The sequence below is a fragment of the Paramormyrops kingsleyae genome, chromosome 8 (assembly GCF_048594095.1).
Source record: "Paramormyrops kingsleyae isolate MSU_618 chromosome 8, PKINGS_0.4, whole genome shotgun sequence".
Lineage (NCBI taxonomy): Eukaryota > Metazoa > Chordata > Actinopteri > Osteoglossiformes > Mormyridae > Paramormyrops > Paramormyrops kingsleyae.
In genome coordinates this window covers 25259017-25283353 of record NC_132804.1, presented here as the reverse complement: position 1 = coordinate 25283353, position 24337 = coordinate 25259017, and the positions used below count along the sequence as shown (strand labels likewise).

The following is a 24337-nucleotide window of genomic DNA, read 5'->3' as shown; positions in this document are numbered from 1 at the left end:
TGCGGGTGTCACAAGAAGGAAGGGGGCCATTACAGGATGCAGTCTGAAAAACGTCAATAGCAAACCTAAACAACCATGAAATTAAAAATGAGTGTTTCCAGGGAAAACACAATAAAATAAGTCACCACAATCATATGCAATGACATACATTAATCGTGAAAACACTTTAAGGGCATCAAAAAAATATTAAATGACATGGATAAACACCTCAACTATGGTCCATTCAGAAACGCCTTTCATTAACTATGCAGTTGATTTTTGTTTTTCTGACACTTAATTTGAATTATTTTTCTCTACAAGCTCTCTTCTTTTAGATCCATAAGAGCGAGATATAAAGAGATGGAGAAATATGGAGTGAGAGATGGAGAGAGAAAGAGAGACATTACACAGCCATTAATCGCCATGGTTCTGAACCCATATCCCAGCCCCTCCCGCCTGGCTCCTCGCCACAGGAACACTTAATACCGTTTTATTTAAAATGGCTCTCAAAGATCTCTCACCAAACACCGTCCTCCCATCTGTCACATAAACCCAGAAACTGGCACCAAACTGTGTCCTGCAATAGTACAGCTGATGTTTAAATAAAACATACAAAAACATGTATTAATGAAATCTGTATAAGCTTTTGGAAAGAACAACATTAAACTTTTTTTTGTCTGGAAATTGAAATTGTGCACGCAGATAGATAAGGGAGTGACACTTGGGGTGACACTTAAACATGCTGCTGAAAATAATTTAAAAATCGGAAGCAGGAAGCCAAGAGTCTCAATTAAAATGATGGATTTATTGCTTATATATTTTTACAATTTTAGTTTAAAAATGTATGTCTGTGTAGCCCTTCTAAATGAAATAAAATATCTTTTAAAAATTCTTTATTTAATTATATTTTTCTTTTTATCTCTTTTTATTGTTTTTCATTTCATTTATGTTTTTGTATTGATTATATGTAATCATATGTATCCATAGTTTAGAATATTGTTTAACATTTAGCTGTACTTGCCTTCTTATGCTGGCATTGATGGGTTTGCTGTTACGGGGGGGGGGGAGTTTGTTAAGCAGAACCAAAAACTTTTCCTTTGTCCTCTATACTCTCGCTGTGTCTCTTTCAATGTTCAATAAAAAAAAGACCTTGGGGTGTGTGTGTGGGGGGGGGGGATGTTGGCGGTGAACAGATTTTATGTAATATTCATCCTTTTCTCCCTATCCATCTTTCCTCCCCCTCCCTGCAGTCTGAACTACAGTGGCGTGTGTTTGGCTTCAGATACCCAGTTTAGTGACTTTCTCGATGGGATGGGTCCAGCCCAGTTTGTGGGCCGTCAGACCCTCGCAACAACATCCATGGGTAAGCACCACCCTCAGCTCTCTCCATTCATCAGGTCCAGGCCTAGGTGTTCTGTTGCTCTAGGTGAGAATGTGTTCAGCCCCCCTCCAAAGTAAACAACTATTCTCAATTTGTTCATATTAAAAAGGCTTTAGTGGAACATGGTATCTGGCTGCGATCTAGCTAGCTTACTAGTACTAAAAATAACTAAAATCGTTATTTCAGTTGCTCTTTTGTACCCCCTAATCAAGTGACACCCTTGGTGATCACGTATTTTGCCTATAGGGCAGGCTGGCCCTGCCATTTAATTCTATCTAAATTTTAACTGCAGCATGTAATTACCCAACATGCAATCACATTTCCTCCACTCTGCGGCATTAGTCGTTCTTGCAGGGAAAAGAAGACAGCTGAATGGATTTGTTGTTGTGTCTCCTGCAGGTGATGTGGAAATAGGCCTGATGGAGAGGAATGGACAGCTAGAGGTGGAAATTATCCAAGCCAGAGGTCTCACCCTGAAGCCGGGATCCAAAGGTCCCCCAGGTAAACTGATTACTGGGACAGAGAAACCACTAATGCCGCCTGTTACCTAAACATCCTTACCGAATCCTTCAGAAATGGAGACTTCATATTAACAAGCCAATTTTTACTGGTGTGATTCTCCTCTTGGTAGAATTTAGGTCAGAATAAAGACAAAAACTAGAATTTTCCAGATTCACAAATAATATTTCAAATTAATGTTTTTAATCACAATATATATGTTAATGTACTGTATGAAACTAAATGATGCGTAGCATTGTAATTCAATATAGATTTTACTTGGAAAGTGTTTAATTCCTAGTGATAAATTAGATGTGGAAGGAAAAAGGTGAAATTAGGAAAATTAATCAGACTTCAGCTCACATCTCTTTGCAATTTCAGCCGCGTACATAAAAGTTTATCTACTTGAAAACGGTGCCTGTGTTGCCAAAAAGAAGACGAAGTCTGTGAGGAAATCCCTGGATCCACTGTACAACCAGGTGCTGGTCTTCACAGAGGCTCCTCAGGGGAAGGTTGTGCAGGTATGGAGAGGAAAAGTCGCGATTCTGACAATACTGTGAGAATGTATATATTCCAAGAACCTTATTTTGTACATTTAAAAGTCACTGCATTCGTTTTGAATAAAACATCAGCAGACCTTTCACTTTACTAATACTAATTTCTGACAAATACACTAAAACTGTAGTAATTTTATATATCCAGTGCACTGTCTAGCAACATCACTGGAAACATAACGTTAATCATGTGTACCATGTCTGTTACTTGTTTATGTTTACTTAATGTTAATATTTGTAACTCATCGGAAGGTAAAATGTCTTCATGTTTTCCATCAAGCTCAGCTCCTTTTGGCAAGTGTCCCATATTCCAATTTTAAACCAGTTCCTCGTTAGATTTGGTTTTAGCGTGAAAAGCCCCAGACTGTTTTCAAAGTGCACACAGGAAGCCTTCCCTTTTGATGTTCTAAGAGAAGACAGAATGCTTTTGTCAATAGATAAAACAGGCAGGTGAATAGCTTTCAAAAATATTAGCGTTTTGTTCCAAAGCCTGTTAGCAATTTTGGAAACAATTTCAAGTCTTGTCACTGAATAATGGGTTTGAACACATCCCTCCTCTCCATTCTGTTGGGAGAACATTCAGCTTCTGGGATCTTTAGCCAAGGAACTTTCATATGAATTTATTTGCCTGTATTTTTCTGATGAAGGACATGTAGTCCATGATCAAGAAAAAGCTCAGGCTGCATAAATTGAACGCTGTCTGCAAAATGAAAAAAGGCAGGATAATAGCGAAATATTTTAAAATATATAATATATATATATATATACACACACACACACACACACACTAAAAGTGAAATAAAATTGTAAATAAGAAAGCAAAAAGTATCAGCTGGGAAATCCCAGCAAAGCTATGTAGATGTAGGCTTGTCCCACAATGGGTCAAGGAGCCAAAATGCTAAATTAATTATGCTTGTTTATACAGTCACAAACAAAATATTCTATACTTGGAACCAATTTGATATTTTATCAGGATTAAAAGCATCATTTTGTTCTGTTGTTTTATTCACTATATGCAGTTGAGCTACAAATATTTACATGCTGTCTTGTCCCGCAGGTTATCGTCTGGGGTAACTACGGACGCATGGATCGCAAGTGTTTCATGGGCGTGGCTCGCATCCTATTGGAGGAGCTGGATTTGTCAAGCATGGTGATTGGCTGGTACAAGCTTTTCCCCACTTCCTCCATGGTTGACCCCACGATGGCCCCTCTGATCCGGCACTCATCCCAGCTGTCCCTGGAGAGCACAGTGGGGCCCTGTTGTGACCGCTCCTAATGGCGCTGGGAGCCAGCTTGTCTTTCGTACCCTTATTTTTCGCACAGTCCTATAGTCCCTGGATCTCGGAGGGCTGCAAGCCCAACTCCTACACTTCGGCCATGCAGCCGGGGAAAGGGGTGTGGGCCCCAATCTTGATTCAAAGGGTTATTTTTTCCCCTGAAGTGGAACATTTTAAACAGTGGAACTGAAGAAGTGACTTAAGCCTAATTGATTTTCTTGATCTGAACTGTCCTTTTTTTCTCTTGCCCCAAGCCCTCGAGTGCAATCTCCAGTGTTTCCCTGTCTTATACCTCACAGCGTCAGTGGAGGACCAATCTGCCTGACAGATTAGCGTCCGTTAGGCTGCCTGCGTGGTCCCAGACTGGAGACCGGGGCATGTGCAATATTGGAGCCGCCGTTGGTGATAAATAAAACGAGCAGACAAAAAAAAAAAAACAAGAGAGAGACTAAATATTCATGTCTTGAAAGCAGATAATCACTCACCATTATTGAGAGTATGCTACTTCAGTTACAGGTCTGGATGTTGCAGTACCACATTATCTGCTGAGATTCTGTGGATGTTTCTGTACAGCTGGGCTCACTTGGAATGTTTATTATTATTATTATTATTATTAATAATTATTATTAATTATTCTTTAACTGTGCCAATTTACCAGCAAGTGTCTTTATTTGGCGTTTTGTGCCACTGGTCAGTGAGTTAAGGTAAATTCTTGGACAGATGAAATGAGATGGTAGTTTGCAACTAATATATATTACGGCTAGTTTCACGTTTCATGTGTTGAAACACTTTAGTTCCACTTCAAACCCAATAGATCATTAAAAATACGTTTAGTAAGGAGAAGCAACAGTGTTAAATGAAACCAAGATTAAATGAAGGAGAGGCAATGGATAGCAGTGTGCAGGTTCTTGTGGGCACTTTAATTTTTGACTAAATATAGATATATATATATATATATATATATTTATTATTCATAAAAACTGAGTGAGCCAAAGTCAATTTCTGTTGTATGAAATTTTACATCCAGCTTGACAAATACAGAAGTGTTAAAGTCTATTTGCAGAGCTTTCGTAGCGCAGTGAGATTGTAGCATTAGCATTGAGCATGAGAGACTATATAGCTTAATAAAAAATACTAAGAAAGAACTTTTTTTTTTTTTTTGCTTGAATTAATCATGAAAAACATGGGTTAATGGAGCAAAGATGTAGCAGCTAATTTAAATAATAAATTATAGATGCAGAACTGTGATAAATATTCACAAGATAATGAAAATGCCTATTTTATTTTCTAAAAAAAAAAAAAAAAAAACGCGTAAATAGCAAAAAATGTGTGTAATTGATTATGCGATTTGGAGTAATAACCAGTTGACTGAAATGATGAAAACTTCCAGGGTTATGTTGGACTGACACAGACATCTGTTTCTTGTGTGAAAACATACATTCACCAGTATTTCCTGTTGGTCCCAAAAACGAATTGTTGAAATATGTATTGTCATTGACATAAGAAATGTAATTTAAGATTTTTACATCCTCACTTTACAATCTGTACGAATGTCTAGCAACATATATTATAAGCATATTATGTTCCTGCATGTGAATTTATGAAATCTGACATGGTCATAGTTTTGTACTGAGATAATTGTACTATTTATTACATAAACTCTATCAGTCCAGTGTACCAAATCAACCTTTTGTAGTAAGACACAAGATAACATTTTCAAAGTACATTTTGAAAAATGTGTGTTTTGTTCTAATGGGAGATGAAAATTTTATAGAAGTAACAAAAAAAAAAACTCAAACTCATAGTATATTTTATACTGAACACTTTATATTTACACTAATTTAAAAGCATCTTTTAGTTGTATAGTATAAATTAAAAACAAAAAAGATTTTATTTTGAAGCAATACTTAGCACTCCCCTTAAAACTTTTCTGGGCTCAAGAACCAAGAAAATAATGATTCAAGGAGAAATCAGGACAGCAAAGTGTTTGTACAGAGCCTCTTAAATAAAACGTTAGTCTGGTGATAAATGCTGAAAGCATTTTGGTCAGCAAATGTGTCACATTAAAGTGTTTATTTATATACTGGCAAAATCATTCTGTAATGGCCAGCCTACATCTGTGCTAGAAACAACGTTCAGTCTGTTTTACTGGGATGCATCTGCAATGATACCTGGTGCATTAGCATCCTGCAATCAATAAAATTTTAAAAAGTATATTATCAACTGATACAATGAAAATACGAGTTTACTCATAGTTTAACTCAGACATAGAGTAGTTATTTTAATAATATTATTACACATATTTGCTTTAAAACAGACAAAAAGATATTGACATAGGAGTGTTATTACTAAATCACTGGTTATTTTTTCATATTAAAAGTACCACATGAGTCATATGTACTGACCAGCACTTGTGTAAGTTTTTTGAAGAGGCTTATCTGCTGGTTATTACTAATATTAGACTAATTTGCTTTAAGGCTGCCAACAAGGTAAAATTTGTCCCTTTGGAAAATACTTTCCTGACGAAAATTGGTTTTGAAAAACATTGCTTTATACCAATTGATCAAAATGTTAAAGACACTCATCACACTTAATAGTTGGTTGTTCTTAATGACTGATAAATCGCATCCCTAATATGTATGGATATAAGTTTGTCTGAGTGTACATATGTGTGTGTGAGTGATTAACATTCAATGAAAAATTTTGATTGTAATTTTTTAAAGTACTTTTATGAAACTCTGGAATAAAAATGTTGCTACATAAAATATTCTGAAACAGACAAAAAACTGCCTTGCTAAATACAAAAACAAAATTATGGAGTATGTAAATATGTTCTACTGAAATTCCACCGTATGCGTCACTAACTAGAGTAATATTTATAAAATCTATACTGCTGCCACATTCCAGGATTTTGAATTTCAAATGTTATATTTTCCTTGAAAATATCCCACAAAAACACTTACTTTTATAATTGAAATATTTGCAGGAAATCTCTTAGTGAATTAAACCTAGTGTGCTTTTTAACAAAATACACAGCTATATCCTCAAAACTGTCAAAACATTTTTCTTCAAACTTATAAATTGAATCGAGTCAGTTTAGCCAAAGTATGATTAAAATTAATTCAGCACAATTCTATAACACAAACTCATTGTCCATATAAACATAATTTATGAAATTCTAAATAAGTTTTCAGCGCAGATTAAAACAGAAATTCTAAATTCCATTCTCAAAATATTTTTAGTAAATTAATTCTATATTATCATACCATATAATATGGGTACCATGTCTAGTAACAACATTAATTCTTAAGTGGTATGACAAATTGTTCTGAGTGGTTATTTAGAAAGCCAAATTGTATCTTTTTAAAATTACCTCATTGTCAAGCTAACATAGGAAGGACAACATGTGGAAAACTGTGTTGGATATAACTGCTCGAGAATACACCAAATCTCTGAAATCAATTAAAATTCTATTACTGCTCTTAAATGGGGCTTTAAGTTTACCAATCTAATAAACAAACAGAATATGTTTATTTTATTAACATATTTTGTTATGAGTGATTTGAGTTTAACTAGATATGCATTTGGTTTTAGTTGGATGTAACTTTAACTTTTTATATTAGCTACTATTTGTAATTAAATTCAAAACAAGCCCAAAAATATGAGATCTAACACATTTCAGTTTGGACTACAAAGCTGTTAGTCCAGACCTTTTTTATTTTTATGAAATAAAAATCTTGACCTGATGGGTTTCTCATCTCATGTCTGGGTCCAATGGTATATTTACAGTAATTGGAAGACTTTCAAATGTATTTCCTGTTATTTTAATGATTTTTATTTAATGTTTTTTATAACAACAAGAGATACCACATTGCCACCTATGAAATTTGTCCTGAAGTCTCTGTGTTTTTATAGGTCATTTAAGTCTTAATTAGAGCCTCATAACAGCCTCATCGTGTATTCTTGACTAGAAGGCAGGATTTAAAATGAGACCAAATGACGCAGAGTTAGAATGAAGCTAAAATTTAATAGCACTACATGTTAATAGCCACGGGGGATCAAATAGCAGTCACCCAGCTGCTAAACAAAGGAGGTTAGACTGCCTTTAAATATTGTGTCAGTTGTTTTTATAATACATGTAATTTTCGTTTACATACAACCATTTCATATTTTTCAGTTTATGGCCAAATTTCTAATTGATTGGTCATCTTGGGGGGGATCACAATAAGACCATCATTTACCAGGAAAGATATTTGTCTTAAAACAAATCCCACTGAAGGAATTGCTGTGGCAAAGAGCAGAAATTACAGTGTAAATAAGGAGCATCGTGTTGTCAGTAAAATACTGGCAAAACACATTATTTAAAATCCCTCTTAATCTTCATTCTTTTGTTTTCTTATGTGCAATGTTTGGTCATAGTGCTGTTTGGTCTGTCAGGGTTTTAAAGGTTTTGCGACATAAACAAATATGGAAATAAAAGGGCTTTGTTAGATAGGATATCATACATTAGTGTGAACATATCATTAACTCCTGCTTAGGCGGGGACTGGCAAAATGGCATTCTGCAACGTTGTCTCTGGGATGATTTGAATCATTTTAGGGAGATATGATCTGTTTTTGGGCCAGTTTTATTAAAAAAAAAAAAAAAAAGATTTATTACATGTAGATCTGAATTAATTAAGAAACTATAGTAATGTTGAATAATGCACAGTTTGATGTTGTTAAACTGTTTCGAATGTTAATTAAAAAAAAGCTGAATCTGTGATTTGGATTTTGTTTTTTTTTTCATCCATTCAAGAACTTGCCCGGGGTCTATAGATAAAAATAAGAATACGGCTGAAGAATTATAAGCTAATGCAGGCACAGTGCAGTTTTACTGTCACTAGAATTCTCTGAGGTTTGACTGTAATGACACTTTGGTGTGTGATGGTCGCAGGGTCACGTAGGAGCTTGACTGTAATAAAGACACATGGTTTGTAGTAGGACACGCTGGGGTGTAATTGTAATAACACACTGGGGTTTGACTGTCACAAGGATATACTATAGCTTAACTTTGAACTCTGGAGTTTGTAATAAGGACACAATGAAGTGTGACTCTGATAGGACACGGGGGTTTTCACTGTTAAGCACATGCTAAGGTTTGACTGTAAAAAGCACACACTAGGATTTGACTGCAATAACGACACATTGCAGTTTGTAATAAGACTTTGGGGTTTGACATACGAACACAATAGCATTTGACTGTCAATAGGGCTCATTAGGGTTTGACTATAAAAAGGAGACACTGGAGTTTCATTGTCGCTAGGACATCCTGGGATTTGACTCCAACTTGAAAACTCTGGTTCACTGCCAATGATGGTATTAAGCTCATAAGAAAAATACAATGTTGTTTGGCTTCACTGGTGGAGATCATCATTCACGGGAATAAAACTATAGGCAATGCAACACCAAGCCACTGTTAATTTCTCATAAACAAGTGAAAATATCATAGATTCAAAAGAGCAACTCTGATTATTTTATTGCTAAATAATGACATAATATTAAAAGGATATGATTTTAATAAATAGTCAAATATCCTTCTGTAAGAAGTTTCACATGCTTTCATTTTGAAAGAAATTTTAACATCAAGAAACTAATACAAGTCACGACATGACAGTGAATACCCCTTTTCTTAATGCTCTACCTTCAGTTTGCTGATGCTAGTTATTTTCCTGTCATTTAAAACATTTGTGTAACAGGCAGCTGTTTAAACTTACCATCTTATGTAATTTGCTGTCTTAAGAGAGACATGGTTGATTTGATTGCAAATGTTGCAGCTGTCTACTTTAAGGTATCTAGACAATGAGATGTCTCTTAGTATCATGTGACACAGGGAGACACAAAAGATATGCAGGCTGGAGAATTTGTATTTGTGGTCGGTTGGCTCAGAGGACATTCAAGGATTGGCAAACTATGAGCCAAGCGGGTCAAGGCAGCGGCATCAGTCTAGCAGTGTGATGACGACATTGTCGTCCTGCCCTTGCCAGAGCATCTCGCCCTCGAAGCAGACCATGCCGTGCTTGCGGCAGCGGAGAAGGATGCCCACCACCTTGTCGGAGATCTTGACGTAGCGGTCGAAGAGCCTGCCAAAGGTGACCCGCACCTTGCCATCCTTACCCCTCACGCCCATGTCCCTGATGATGTAGCACATGTCCTCCATCTCCCTGTGGATGTGTTTCTCAGCCCTACGGGCACGCTCCTCCGTTTTGGAGCCCTCTTTTGGACGGCCATAACCAGTGTCGCCCTTCTGCAGCCTCACCGCCATAGCGTGCTGGTAGTCGAATTCCTCGCTGAATGGGTTCAGCTTCTGGCCTTCCATGTGCTGCTCTGACCACTGCTGCCACTTATTCTTCAGATCCCCCATAGTGGTCACCTTTATCTGTAGAGTAGCATCACTGTTAAGATTCCATTTAAATCACTGAATTGATGTATATCCATACACATCTCATGTGTTTGCTGGGATGGACTCCAGGATCAACAAAACAATGTACTGGATAAGCAGTTACCGAAATTGGATGGAAGGATGCACTTGATGTCAATGTCTGAAAAAAGATTCATGATTTTTCCAGTACTTAAAAATCACACATTTATTTTCCTCATTGTTCAATGACTGAAAAGAATCGAAACTGTGCTCTTTCCCTAATAGCAACAGCTATTTTTACATAATTACTGTCTTGTTCTCTGACTTTGTCATGCTGATCCATATTGGCAGTTCACTCTACACTGGCAGACTCCCACCAAAGCATAAATAAAAATACAATCAGGCTGAGACAAACATCAAACTTACAATATGGCACTGTTTTTCACAGAGTGCAAAACTATGACTATTTCATAGACGCTAGAACCTAAAAATACATGTTCTAAATGGAAGACAGAAAAAAAAATTGTGATCCTTCATGCTAAAAAGAAGCAAACTTTTTCTTCAGCTTGAATGAAATGACTTTAAAATTTTGTTTGAACAACAATGACTGATTCGATTCTTTTTATAATCTTTGAGTATGTTGACTCAAGGAATACAGTCATTCATTTAAGTCACATAGATATTATAGTGTTTAGTTTGGTTTACTTTGTGTATACCATGAACCCAACTGTTTCTCCTTAACTTCTCACTTCGTGGCACCTGCAGAATTCCTCACGATCCTGGATGTGTTTCTTGTGTGAAACATACATACCCTTTGTCGGTTTTTGCGTTTCTCCTCTTGCCCGTCATTCTGGCCGCTCTTGCAGTCGCTGTTGTCACTGAGGCCCGCCTCTTCCCCCAAGCCACTATCTTCTGTGTCTAGGCTACTGCTGCGGGATCCCATCTTCGGTTCCTCTTTGCCCACTTGGTTCCAGGTCCTCACGCCACTGCTGGCCTTGGAGCTACAATAGCGTCTCCTAGTGGGCGACTCACTGCCTAGGAACGGTTTCTCAATCTCTGATCCCAACTGGTTGGAATCGATCTTTTCCTTGATTGAGCTCACCAGATCATTGCCACAGTCGCTCTTCTTGGGCGTGACACTCTTCGTCACGACACTTGTTCTGATCTTGCAGTCATCGCTACCATCAACTTTCACAACCCGGGAGACCACAGCCGGTTTCATTTCACCCTCTTTCTTGTCTTCATTCTCTTGTATCGAGTCCGGCACCCATCCTGTTGGTATGGTCTCTTGCTTGACCGAATGCTGATTGGCCCAGCTCTGCCAGCTCTTGGCAAGGCCAGTCACCATGCTGACACATTTTATCTTCCGGACCGCCCGTGTAAAGGGTCGACTGTCCTGCACCGCAGTAGCCATGTTGAGTGGACCCTTGGTCTTTTGGTAGAATGAGAGCTGAGGGAGACAGCCGTCTTGCAGGGTCCCAAGGCAGGACAGGGACTTTAAATAGGGGAGGGCTACATAGGAGGTGTCAAGCCCCATGCGTCACATTCCTTCCACACATGGCTTCCACTGTGACCCCAAACACCGATGGAATTTTCCCGCTGGGGAGGAGAGCAACAGGTGGCAACATTAAAAGCTGGATACATCCTCTAGTGTTCAGTCACCACTCGTACTTATGTTTTATCTATATATAAATCAATATATTAACGGATATTCCTACGAATGGTTTGTATTTCACTTTGCAGGCAAGTTTATTTTAAACAGCAGCACTGCTTCTGGTTTAAGTGTTACTTGTATCAATTTATGCCAGTATTTTTCAATATTATTGCATATGCATCCATTTTTTTTATTTTATTTTTTTGCTCAGGCATTTTGCTATTTGAGTGGGAACAATGTGGAAACCTTTAAATATATGAACCGCACCTTCCCGAAAACACAGCACAAAATAGCATGCAGTTGCAGTTTTAGGGACATTCTTTTTTTTAAGGGTGGTCTGAAATCTTTTTTTAAAAAAAATACTATAAAGGAGAATGTTAATAAAGCATAAACTTTTATTGTAGTAATGAAAAATTTCCCAAAAGACATTTTCTTACATTTTAATCTACAACTAAATGTTCAAAAACTATATATGCATAGATTACAGGTTTGTGTGTGTGTGTGTCTACACATATATAATTATATAATCATTATATAATTCTGTGCGGCTATAGCCTATGTGTGTGTGTATGATTCCCGAATGCTGTTTTAGGATGTGCGTTAGCCGGTTGCGTAGCCGCGTTACCCTGAGTCCGGTTCTATTTTAGGGCGAGAATGCGGCAGCGTGAACTGCTGGTACTGTTACAGAAGTCTGGTCCAAAACGGTCAGGTGGGTCACTTCAGGGTTATTTCAGGCGGACAGGCATGCGCTTTGGTTTATTTACATGCCCCGCATACATGCAATAGACGACTTTATTATTGCGACTTGTTTCCATTCTGTAATGCATTATTACTGTATGAGTATTCTGTTTTGTTTATAACAGGCACTGAGACGGACAGCTACTTGGCCATTATATAAAAAACACTGGAGTAAGTCTGTTACTCAAGAAGTAACGAGAGGTATTCTAAACAAGTTCTACTTGTTTCTGGAATCTTCTGTAACTCTGTAGCAGTTTTCGTATGAAATATTAAGTGTGAGATATTTAGCTCACACGGGTATCTGTAGCATCAAGGGTAAAGGGCTAAGAATGCAACCGGAACAGTGTCACAGTGTATCACCGGGGCAGCAAGTTGGATGACTCTCCGATTCACCATTTCCCACTTTAAAGTTATTAAACTTATACAATAAAATATAGAGGTGTAATAATGACGATGTAATAATGTGTAAAGCAGTTGTTTTTCAAGTAATGGACATGCACTAGTGGCCAATATTGTGGAAACCAAGCATTTTTGGCATTTCGCTTTAAAAATTACTACACGAGTAATGGTGGTAATATTTATGAACAATAAAATAATATTACAGATACCATACACTGGACGGTTAAATATGTCACTGGTGCATCGGTTGAATAAAGTTCTGCAATCTCTAAGAATTGGAAGTGTTTCCGCAATTCTGGCCACTGGTGCACGTCTGCACCTTTAACAGCTGATCAGCTTTGTTCAACCCGGCTTTTTTGGACAGATGAAGACTAGTAAAACCTAATAATCCAATAATGATTAATAATGAATTGTTAAGATTGAATATGAATATAATCAAGCAAAATGATTTATATCTTATATGAAATGTAATGTTTTACAGTATTTATGGTTCTGTAAATGATTCCCTGGATAATAATAATAATAATAATAATATAAACCTTTAACCCTCAGAGCTCGCTGACGACACTAATCCCAGGCACATATGTGCATTTTTATTCCGTTCTAAAATAGAAAGCTTACTCACCCTGCCACATAATCACTGAGCATAAACACTGAGATATAATTATGGAAACAACCCGTGCTTACAGTGAAATCAGTTTTAAATTAGAAATCATGCATGTCTGTTATGAGTTGGATGATCATGAATGGAATATGAATCAAAGCAGTTTGTCACTGAACTCCTTTATAATGTCTGATATAATGTCGAGACATATAATCAAACACTTGAAGATAATATATACACTAAATAGGTTATATTCTTTCATATTTCTGAATTTTATATTTGCCTTATGTGGTTATTTTGTTAGTCTTTGTTATAACTGTTATGTTGTGGTGACTTAAAACTGATTGTTTAGTATGAATAGCATGTTGGAACTTGAATAGGTGTATGACTCTTTAGCTGTAAATTCAGCAGAAGCTTCTAGTAACAGTTACCTTTTCTTGCTGGTGCCTTTGTCATGAGATAGAATTCTTAAAATAAATGTTGTGAAACATCCCACTGAGCTGTCATTCAAACGCAGCTGCTTGTGGTCTGGGACACTGAGAGAGCTTTGAGGGTGTTCATATGAATATATATGGATGGTTGGGTATATGTTTATGTGACACTGTGATGTAATGATGCTGTTTCTCGGTCTGTGGCAAATTCGGTGACAGTGAATAGATATGACTTAACAGTGGAACTATGTGCGGAATGTGCTGGGTGATTTTATTCCGGGTCTTGCTGAAATGTTTATGGTTCCACTCCTATTGTTCTTCTCTCCATTGGCTCCTAATTCTCATTATAGGCTCCTCATGTTGGTCTTGTGCTCTGTGGTTCACTGCTTGCTGTACTGTTGCCCCCCAATGAAATTCCTACTGTGAAATTTGACTACTAACCCTTTTAACACCAAAAACAATCACAGAGGACACTTTTTCCCACAACACAACTAAATTAAAGTGCAAATCTGTTGAAATGAGTGACACAAACAAGCAAACTGTCCAGCTCCAGCTGGAGAAGTGAGTGTGTTCTGTGCCTATGTCTGGAAGGTTGTGGGTTCAGATCCCATGGCCAGCAGAGAACCCATATCTCTGTTGGGCCCTTGGGTGAACCCCTGTTGCTCCATGGAAGCTGAACCAGTTCTCCAGTGATCATTTGTGTGCTGTTTTGAACAAAAAGCGTCTGCTAAATTAAAAACCAAAAATCCTCTAAATAAGTTACCTCTCCACTTCTCCGAAGAACTACTCTGCAGCATGCAAACATCTATTTTTACTCCCATTTAACAAGATCACGAGTGCGCCCAGCACCCCAGTGTAACATCCTTCTGGGAGGGACATTGCAAATAATTGACAAGACTCAGAGATGCAGGCAGCCAATCAACCAAACCGTGCAGTGTCTCTTTTCTGCACAATGCAGAAAATAGCTACAGCAGAAGGAGGAACAAACAGAGAACACCCCCAGCTGACCGTGACAGGTCAAGCCACTCCATTCTCTGCTGCTGTTCCACGTGTGCACTCTGCCCCTTGTCTGAAATCTCCCCTGGGGGAGGCACTATGGAGTTTTTCATATGACAGTTTCCCCGAATACCAAATACAGCCCGCCTCCATTCCCTTTTCCAGGGACTTTTTATTAAAGTGCAGTTTAAATTTCAATCCTTAAAACTTCTGCGCAAATGCAGAACTGTACCTTAAATGTTGAAATACATGACCAGAAAGTTCTTATCAGTACATGTACATGTATGGTTATGCATGTAATTACTAATTTTTTCCCCCTCCTGTTAGCTTAGTTTTCCATTAGTAACAGAAAACTGCCTGTTTTATCCAATATAACAGACACAGTAACATGCCCACTGTTAAGTCAAGTAAAGGTTTATTTCATAACCTTGTTTTGAAATATTTATAGAAAAAATTATACTCTAATACTCCAAGGTAACTATATAGTCTTACAGTTCTGAAGCTTTTCTCAGCTCAAACCTGACAGACATTTCCAAGTGAAATGTTGTGCAATTTCCATTCCTTAGCCTACCAGATATTCTGCAAGTGTCCTGCATATATATCCAATAAATGGGGATAGTTTTTTCATATTTGATAGCTCTGTGTGTCTACATGAGAATGTGTTTTGACCTCAAAAACATCCATCCATCCATACTCCAGCAAGTTATCTAGTATATTACTACCAAATACAAAAAAAAACTCAAAAGGGAACAACGTACCACATGAAAACGGAGGATAACCAATCCGACTTTAACACACATTGTAAATTAGCAGCTCCATTTCCATTACCGTGACTTCGTCCTTCATTTCACAGACAGACCTCTCTCCTTTTAAGTATCTCCAGATTTTCAAAAACACATACCATTTATAACTGTGACAAGGCTCAATTAAAAAGCCAATTAACTCAGTAAACTATTTCGTAATGTGTGTAAACACTATTTTTCTTTTTTTTTTACCTTGCCTTGTCGTTTGCTGCACATCAACTTCCTTTCTGGTAGCATGATAGAGCTATAATTTTTCTGACATGTTATCCAGCAACCTACTTTTTTTATTTTCTGGAGGCATGTGACATATTTCAGTGTGAGTCGTAAACAGAATGAAGCAACTCAATTTGTGTAAAGATCATGCAGCACCAACCACAGCTGACAGGCGTGGGGCAGGATGCCCGTATGTGCCGACATGCTGAAAATCACATAGGCTGGCTGATTAAACAGGCACACAGGCATTATATTAAAACATTACAAAGTAGCACGTAAGATAATGTAAGAGACAAAGACAGATTCACAATGCAGTGCCAAATTCCTTGGAGGTTCTTATGAAAGGTTCCTGAATTTATCCCAAATGATCAGCCATGTAGCTGCCTCAGGGGACCCTTTCAGGTAGATCAGCCAGTCGTATTGTGACCTCAAACCTCCAGCCTTGGGTCAGTCCAGAGCTTGGAAGTCCCTCTGCATGCAGTAAAGGCAGACTAATGGCTCTGCTTTGCCCTTGGCGTGTGCGAGATCTATGAAGACCTACCATCCTGTTCTGGGTGCCCTATGAACTCTGCTTTCTCTGACCTGCTACATACCTGCTGCAGTTCTCCATCAGATAAAGAAGGTAAAAGATAGTAAAAACCAAAGGAACAATGAGGGGTCAAAACAAAGGCTAGTAGGTAAAACAATAACTAACTAGTGCTAGGAGCAAACGTGAGGAAACACGTCTATGGCAGACACAACAGCTACTGGTAACTCAAGTACAATGAGGGTTAAGGGCAGGCAAATCTATACACAAGTAATGAGGACTAGATGAGGAACAGATGCAAGCCATTGCCAAACAACCAAAGAACAGGTGAGGATAATAAACGAACACTACGGACTAGGGACTCAACATTAGGGGAATCATAAGAGATACCAGGATTACAGGACATATAAGGATTATAAGGCATGACTTGCAAAATTGGGGCACAAGCAAGAAAAACAAAGAAAGAACCAAGACATAATTAACATGTACAAAATAATCTCAGGGCACCAAAGAACAAAATCTCCAACATAATGGATGAACAATGACAGTAGGCAGTACAAGTGTCTGTCCTGTGCTGCCTTATGCTGTGTTACACAGTCTTACTTCTGTGTAAGAAGTGAAATTTTGTTTGTAATGTCCATTTGTTGTCTATCTGCACTTGCCTTTTTATGTCTGCACATTGAGCCTGGTGATACGCAATTTCGTTCAGCTATGCATCCGTTGTTTGGTGTGAATGACAATAAAGTTCGCTTACTTACTTATGTACAAGGTTCTCAGCCATCTTCTCAGCCCATTCAGCCTAATGGCGCCTCAAGGAACCAGGGAAAATATTAAGCCCCGGGAAACAGAAGACAATGGGTTGGCCAGTGCAACCTGCTGACAGACAGGGCAGGACAAGACAGACTGATCCTGGCAAATTACTAATCACAGGATTCAGGTGAATTTGTTGGTTGTAGGGGTGGCATGGTGATGCAGTGGTTAGCACTGTTGTCTCACACCTCTGAGGTCCGGGTTCTGTGTGTGTTGTTTACATGATCTCTCTGTGATGTCAGAGGGTTTCCTCTGGTTTCAGCCCACAGTCTAAAAACATGCTGAGGCTAATTGGAACCATCAAATTGCCAATAGGGGGCGGGGGTGAGTGTGCCCTATCGGGGGGGGGTCTTCTGCCTTGCGCCCATAGGGGGGGGTGAGTGTGCCCTATCGGGGGGGGTCTTCTGCCTTGCGCCCATAGGGGGGGGGTGAGTGTGCCCTATCGGGGGGGGTCTTCTGCCTTGCGCCCATAGGGGGGGGTGAGTGTGCCCTATCGGGGGGTGTCTTCTGCCTTGCGCCCATAGGGGGGGGTGAGTGTGCCCTATCAGGGGGTGTCTTCTGCCTTGCGCCCATAGGGGTGGGTGAGTGTGCCCTATCGGGGGGGGGGTCTTCTGCCTTGCGCCCATAGGGGTGGGTGAGTGTGCCCTATTAGGGGGTGTCTTCTGCCTTGCGCCCATAGGGGGGGGTGAGTGTGCCCTATCAGGGGGGGGGGTCTTCTGCCTTGCGCCCATAGGGGGGGGTGAGTGTGCCCTATCGGGGGGGGTCTTCTGCCTTGCGCCCATAGGGGGGGGTGAGTGTGCCCTATCGGGGGGAGTCTTCTGCCTTGCGCCCATAGGGGGGGGTGAGTGTGCCCTATCAGGGGGGGGGGTCTTCTGCCTTGCGCCCATAGGGGTGGGTGAGTGTGCCCTATCGGGGGGAGTCTTCTGCCTTGCGCCCATAGGCTCTGGACCCCTGTGACCCTGAATCATAAGCAGTTACAGAAAAGGATGAGATGGATGGAAGTTGGTTGTAGATGTGTTATAATATTTATAATGTTTCAATTGTTCTTATTTCAAATAACAGGATACCTAAACACTCAAAATTAAATTCATTTATTCTGTTTTATTTGTGTCATAAATATGTGAAACAATACAACCTATCAGTACAAACCCATTAATTCCAGTTAAACATAAGATATGAATCATTCATCCGTCCAACTTCTTATCCCAGTCTAGTCAAAGGGTGGTCTATCCCAGACAGCACTGGGCACAAGGCTGGGGTACACCAGAGATAGGATGGAAATAAGTAATGTTTGACTGATTAATAATTAGTTGATTGGGTGTATTATATTTTGCTTTTCTGTGTTTTTATTTTCATTGTATTTTTTTCCCTTTTTTCATGCAGTAAATTCATTAGAACACAGTGAAGTGGAAAAAAGGCAAGACCTCAAACCTATTTCATTTAATAAGATTTGAACTCGGCAATTTATTTAATCAACAGCTCAATTCGGGCTAATCAGCATCGTTAGCGCTGATTAATTTTTTAAAGATTCACGAGGGAACTGAAAAACTCGCATGAATGTGACCGAAACGACTGTAGAACTTCATTATTAATCGAAAACATTTTATTTAATGGTGGTTACATAATGTGGGGAAAAAAAACTGTATTTCTGCCATGAATGAAAGCGGAACAGGCTTTTAATTTCTGCTGCTGTCCCAGCTCATCTCCTAGGAGGCTCGTCAAGTGCATGATTGTGTGTGAGCGGGGGTATGGATGGGGGGGGGGGGGGATTAATCTCTGCCATCGCTTGGCTGTCAATAAGACAGAGATGTCATGCCTGTGAGTGTCGCCGAGGCCCCTGGAGGTAATGTTGCCGGAGGCTGCAGCGGCGTGTAATTCACAGTTCTCGAAATAACCACCTTTCGCTGTGACTCAGTTGCGGTGACTCACATAATGACTCCTTCGGCGTCACTGAATCTTTTTTTTTTTTTTTTGTCACATGGCGAGGACACCTGCTCAAGACGGGCTCATGAGTTGCAAGCCTCGGAAATAGTATTGACGCCTTTGGATGTCCATCTGTAATGTATGAAATCATGCGTTTTCTCCAACGCCGCCATCATAGTGAAAAGAATCCCTTTTTTTTTCATGCTTTAAATCAAACCAAATTTTAACTGACTGATGCGAGCAGATAACACCCCAAAATATATCACCTTCTGAGAGATCTTGCTGTGTCTTTGAAATGTAGAAAGGATATTAAAAGAAAGAAATATAATGAGTTCCTATTATGATCGTATGGCATGAAGTCTACTATAGGCCTCATTATATTTTGGCAGAATGAATGAATGGTGGCGTGGAAATCATGATGTCCACGCAGGTCTGAACTCCTCACACTGTCTACTGAGACTTCCATTGTGTGACATTGGTGGATCCAGGTTTTGAGTGTTTCATTATTACGGCGGGGCATGAGGCAGGCATAAAGAAGTTGACGATCCACTTGCTACTCTGTAACAAAAAGGGGTTTATTAAACAAAGACAGAACACACAAGGGAACCAGACAACACCAGGAACAGAACTAGAAAAACTCAGCAGAGTAATCCACAGTAACATGGACAAAGGCAGGCACTTAAATATACTGAGCACAATGATTAACAAGGGGGGAGTGGGGCTATACAGAACTAGGGGCAACGAGGAACAGGTGAAGACAATCCAATCAATTAATCATTTAAGGTACAGGACACCAGGTAGAATAAATTACAGAAACGGGAAATAGGGAACATTGACAAACACTGAGGGCAAACACTAAGAGAAACTAGGAACCCAAACACAAGCAGAACAGAATTAAACCCGATAAACCAAAACAGAGAAGCAAAGATATCCAATAAACACTGGTAAAATGAATAAACAAAATGTGAGGCTGGTTCTAGACCAGCCTTGAACCCTAGACAGGTCCATGCTCACTCTCTGAGGCCACACACTCAGCCCACTGAGATATGCAGCTCAACCAAAAGCTAAGGAGACATGATAGGGACTTAGAACTAAGACAGTTGGAGCCACTTGGCCAGTAACACCTGGTGGCCAAATGGGGACTGAACACATAGGACAGGGATGGACGGGCAATAACCCTGACAACCGGTGTTATAACTGCGTCCATGCATTTAAGAGTCCCTTCAAGAAAAACCCTCAAAGCCGCACTACATGTGCAATCGATAAAGGATCTCAGCCAGACAGCATGTTTTATATTCACACAGTAAGTTCGTATTTGAAAGATCCGCGGATCCTTTAAGGCCCCAATGCTGGGTGAGCGCCATGTGTGTCACCACGCTGGAAAAGCCATCGGGTGGCTGCAGATTTATGTGAGTGTCCCCAGCCATATCTCCCATATATTAGCTTTATGGTGCCTGGACAGCGGTCTGGAACCATGCCCTGAATCAAAAGAGAGAGAGAGAATGTGAACTATATTTAAATGCAGAAAGCAGATCCAGTTTCCATTAACATAAGATTGCCACATCAAATAAACAAAATCATATGTAATGCAAAAATACAGTTTCATGTTCGCAAATTCATCATAAAATCGGCCTGTGAAACTGAAAATACCCCATATGGCTTCAAGGGCTGCTTTTACAACCCTTAGGGGTTGTATTAATCTACAGCTGTGAGTGTCGAAAAATTTACAACGTATATATAGGAAAAGAAACACTGCCAGTTGCAGTTAAATTGCAAAGTACGTTTTAAGTGTTTAAAACATTAAGCGTTTTGTTAATACGTTTCATTAAGAAGTGGGATTTCTACATTACGGGGAACAGAAAGGTTATAGCTTTTCAAGGCTGAGATGGTATTGGCTTGGAGGTCTCTTTCATTTATTATTAAACTTTAATGAAACAGACTGTCAGACTGGAAGGTCTAATTAGTGAAAGAATATATATGGGACCTAATTGCCGGATCACTGTCTTAAGGCTCCTTGATGTTTAAAGTCCCCCTTTTTACTTATCGTAACTGCGTAGCCAGACTAGTGTCGTGATATGTTACACCAAAGACTATGTCTCACTCTTTAAATGTGCTCATATGTGTTGCGTTTTAGTAATAACATTTATGTCATTGAATATCATTTAAGCAAAGATGTTTGAATAGCAGTAATAGCATCTATTAAATATACAAAACACAAGCCTTTAATAAAAAAAAAATGGCAGGTATGTTTAATAGTGTCTGGACTGTGCTTGTATGTCTGTCTTGTAGATGGCTTTGGACAAAACCATCTGTTAAATATAATAGAAATACTTTAATAACAATACACTATATGTGGTATATAAAACACAGGTGGACAAACATTAGTAGAGGAAGTGAGAGTAAATGACTTGTAAAGGGTGAAAGTTGATAGTTGACACAGTGGATGTCTGTTCCCTTTGCATTCACATAACATGGACTTGCATGAAGACTGACGGTTCACTTATAGTTCACTTACAGAGAATAAACCAACTGGATAACTAAACATGCAGGCAGCTGAGCCTTTGACGTGCTCCTTGCTCCTGATGTGAAAGAAGTTAAAACTTTTTTTGTTGGTTACTTTTGATAAGGTAAGCTATTCATGGATTAAGACAATTGTATCTGTTATGAAATGAAAATCATAGTCTGAATGTTGTGTCTGAAAATAGCTATTAAGGTTTTTTGTTTGTAGTGTACCAAATGTGAGTTTGTTAAATTAAACTCTCTTCAGTGGGTTTTAGTGTGCAAAAAAAAGGAAACTAAAAATATGTAAAAAGTACAGCTTGTGTCAGGGGGCCAATATAGAAAGCATATATATAACGGCAGAGGAGTATATAACTGCTTTTGTACACTGACTCTAAGTGACAAAGCAGCTGTCAGATTTTCATACTTTGGATTTCCAGACAAATTTCCAAGAGCTTTTGTATGGAGATGCTAGAAAAAACCCCAAATTTATGAGTCATTATGGCTGCTGCAAAATCCCCATTGTCGTGTTTTTATGATTCTTTGTTATAGCAAATTTGTTTGTTTTGCCATTGTTTCCCACGTAAAATGTATCGCTCAAATTCATGGTCATGAAAATTCTGTTAAGCTTTATTAACAGCCACATCCAGAATGAGGGAATCAGAAAGCTGCCTTCGGTCAGGGTTTCATTGTAGTGGATAATTAAAATTTTCCTCGAATTTTGATTCTGTGAAGGGAGCATGAGATTAAAAATGGATTTCATATGAGATTGGACCCAGTCCCTACAACAAGCCAGCACACTTCTACCTTAAATAAGACGGGTCACAGGAACAGGTGAGACGTGGCCTGTTAGTTGGCATTCTAACTTTGTGACACAGTGGTTTGGAGTCAGAAGACCTGCCAGCATACTGAAGAGAAGGTTCTGGACTTTTAACTCAGCCTGATCTTCCTGTCGGTCAGACTTTGGACATTAGATTGACAGCTGTAGCTTGACTGTCAGTATTAATTTCAGTGACACCCTCTCACATTCACATCTAAGTCATGGCTTCTCAGGACAGGGGAATACACAAGAATTTGCCCCGGGTGTTTTTTTGTCAGATGTTTACAGTTCTGGAGAAGACACAAGCTTGACAAAATACACACTTTCTTAGATTCACATTTGTAGACTTTAGCCTCTAGTTCTAGGTTTGTTCCATACAGTCCCACCTGTTGACCTTCTGTGTAACTTCATGAGCTAGTAGTATGTCAAAATACTGGCCTTATATATTTTATTGACTCTGCACTACATAGCACTTGGCCTATTCCTATACGATCCACTCTTCGGTAAAAGACATGCATTTTAAGACGAGCATTTTGGAAATAGCCAGGGAGGTTTTAGATGAAGATGTAAGCAGCGAAAACATTAAAAGAGGCCTGCCTCGAATGCTAATGGAAACAGACATGACAGCCTAGATTCCTGTTCCTCTAGAGGAAGCAAAAATAGAGCAGAGGGGGTAAGGGGGGGGGGAATCGAGGTCAGAGAAAGATTGCTGTATCCCACGTGACGGACAATATTTTTTGGACATTTTTCTCAAGATATATATATTTTTTAACAAGGCCAAGAATATATCCCCTCGCCTCTTCTGCCGCATGACATAAAGACACTTTCAGAGAACATTATCTTATTAATTTAACTGGAAATTGTGCAAGGGCATGTTTGCAAAAGTATTTTTTACTGTTATGTAAGTTTCTCTTTCGTGGTTTTTTTATTTATGTGTTTTTCTTTGTAAGTGACACTATATAAAAAAAACAATAATCTACATTCAATTAACGCTGACAGTTCTATTTTTTTTTTTATCAATGGCAACTATAAATGCAGTGTCATTATCAGTGAAAACTGTATTACATATGATTAGGATTCTTCAGGTCTAAATGTATTTCAGGGTTTATATGAGGTGTTGAGTTGTATCTATCACCAGGGGGCGACATAAAACAAAATGAGTGGGATTTTTTTGTTTCCTTAGCATTTAATGCTTCTAAATGATCATTATTGTTGGGGTATCAATGGTTTCCCTCTGGTCTTGTAAATAATCGTTACAACAAAATACCCTGCAAAACATTGAGAGAGATTTTACAAACCTATTATGAATCTAAAAGCATCGGATTTGATTTTTCCACACAAGCTTGCGATGACTGAGGCTCATACTGTACATTTTACTACCCTGTATTATCTTTAAGACTGTATTACTAACCCTAACCCTACTTCTTTTAGTATTTTATTGTTTGTTTCAAACCCAGTGTTTTGAAATAATGTTGTGCTTCCCCTGCAGTACATTTTTATTGATTCAGATGGCAAATAGCACATTACAAATGTATGTGCTGTCAAGGAGTCGACTAGGCATAAATGTAGCTAGGCTGAGCACCCAATGAATGCCCAGGTAAAAGTGTAAGCAATATTGGAGCCAGAGCTACACAGCACCTTGCAAACAAAACAAGAAAGGAAAAAGGTCTGCATAACCTTGTGGCTTTCACAGTTGATCCGAGCCACGGCTGGGATTTGAATCCAGGATCTCCTGTTTACTTGGTAGCCCTGATAGCCAAAAAACCCACAGCAACCCCCTCCCAGCGTAACAGCAAAGCAAACTTTACAGCAAGTAACATGTCAGAGTTAACC

General features: G+C 38.9%; 2 protein-coding genes across 2 annotated transcripts in view; one reads left to right on the top strand and one right to left on the bottom strand.

Moving 5' to 3' along the window:
- The window catches only part of rims4 (regulating synaptic membrane exocytosis 4), a 30489-nt gene extending 22036 nt beyond the window's left edge, over positions 1–8453 (top strand). The window contains exons 3-6 of the mRNA XM_023811339.2: positions 1230–1342; positions 1760–1861; positions 2240–2379; positions 3470–8453. Coding sequence (XP_023667107.1) covers positions 1230–1342; positions 1760–1861; positions 2240–2379; positions 3470–3688 — 574 coding nt within the window. The 3' untranslated portion in view covers positions 3689–8453. The remainder of the gene's footprint in view (positions 1–1229; positions 1343–1759; positions 1862–2239; positions 2380–3469) is intronic.
- A 727-nt stretch (positions 8454–9180) lies between these two features.
- On the bottom strand, positions 9181–11640 carry abraa (actin binding Rho activating protein a). The gene is made up of 2 exons (XM_023811338.2): positions 10900–11640; positions 9181–10106 (listed from the first exon to the last, which is right to left on the bottom strand). Exons 1-2 carry the CDS (start codon positions 11623–11625, stop codon positions 9669–9671), a joined length of 1164 nt encoding a protein of 387 aa, XP_023667106.1. The 5' UTR covers positions 11626–11640; the 3' UTR covers positions 9181–9668.
- Positions 11641–24337: the final 12697 nt, after the last annotated feature.

Coding starts and splice junctions, on each gene's coding strand:
- abraa (XM_023811338.2), bottom strand. CDS start 11,625: ATGGGGCTTGACACCTCCTATGTAGCCCTCCCCTATTTAAAGTCCCTG. Junction 10,107..10,899: donor AACGCAAAAACCGACAAAGG/GTATGTATGTTT, acceptor GCTACTCTACAG/ATAAAGGTGACCACTATGGG.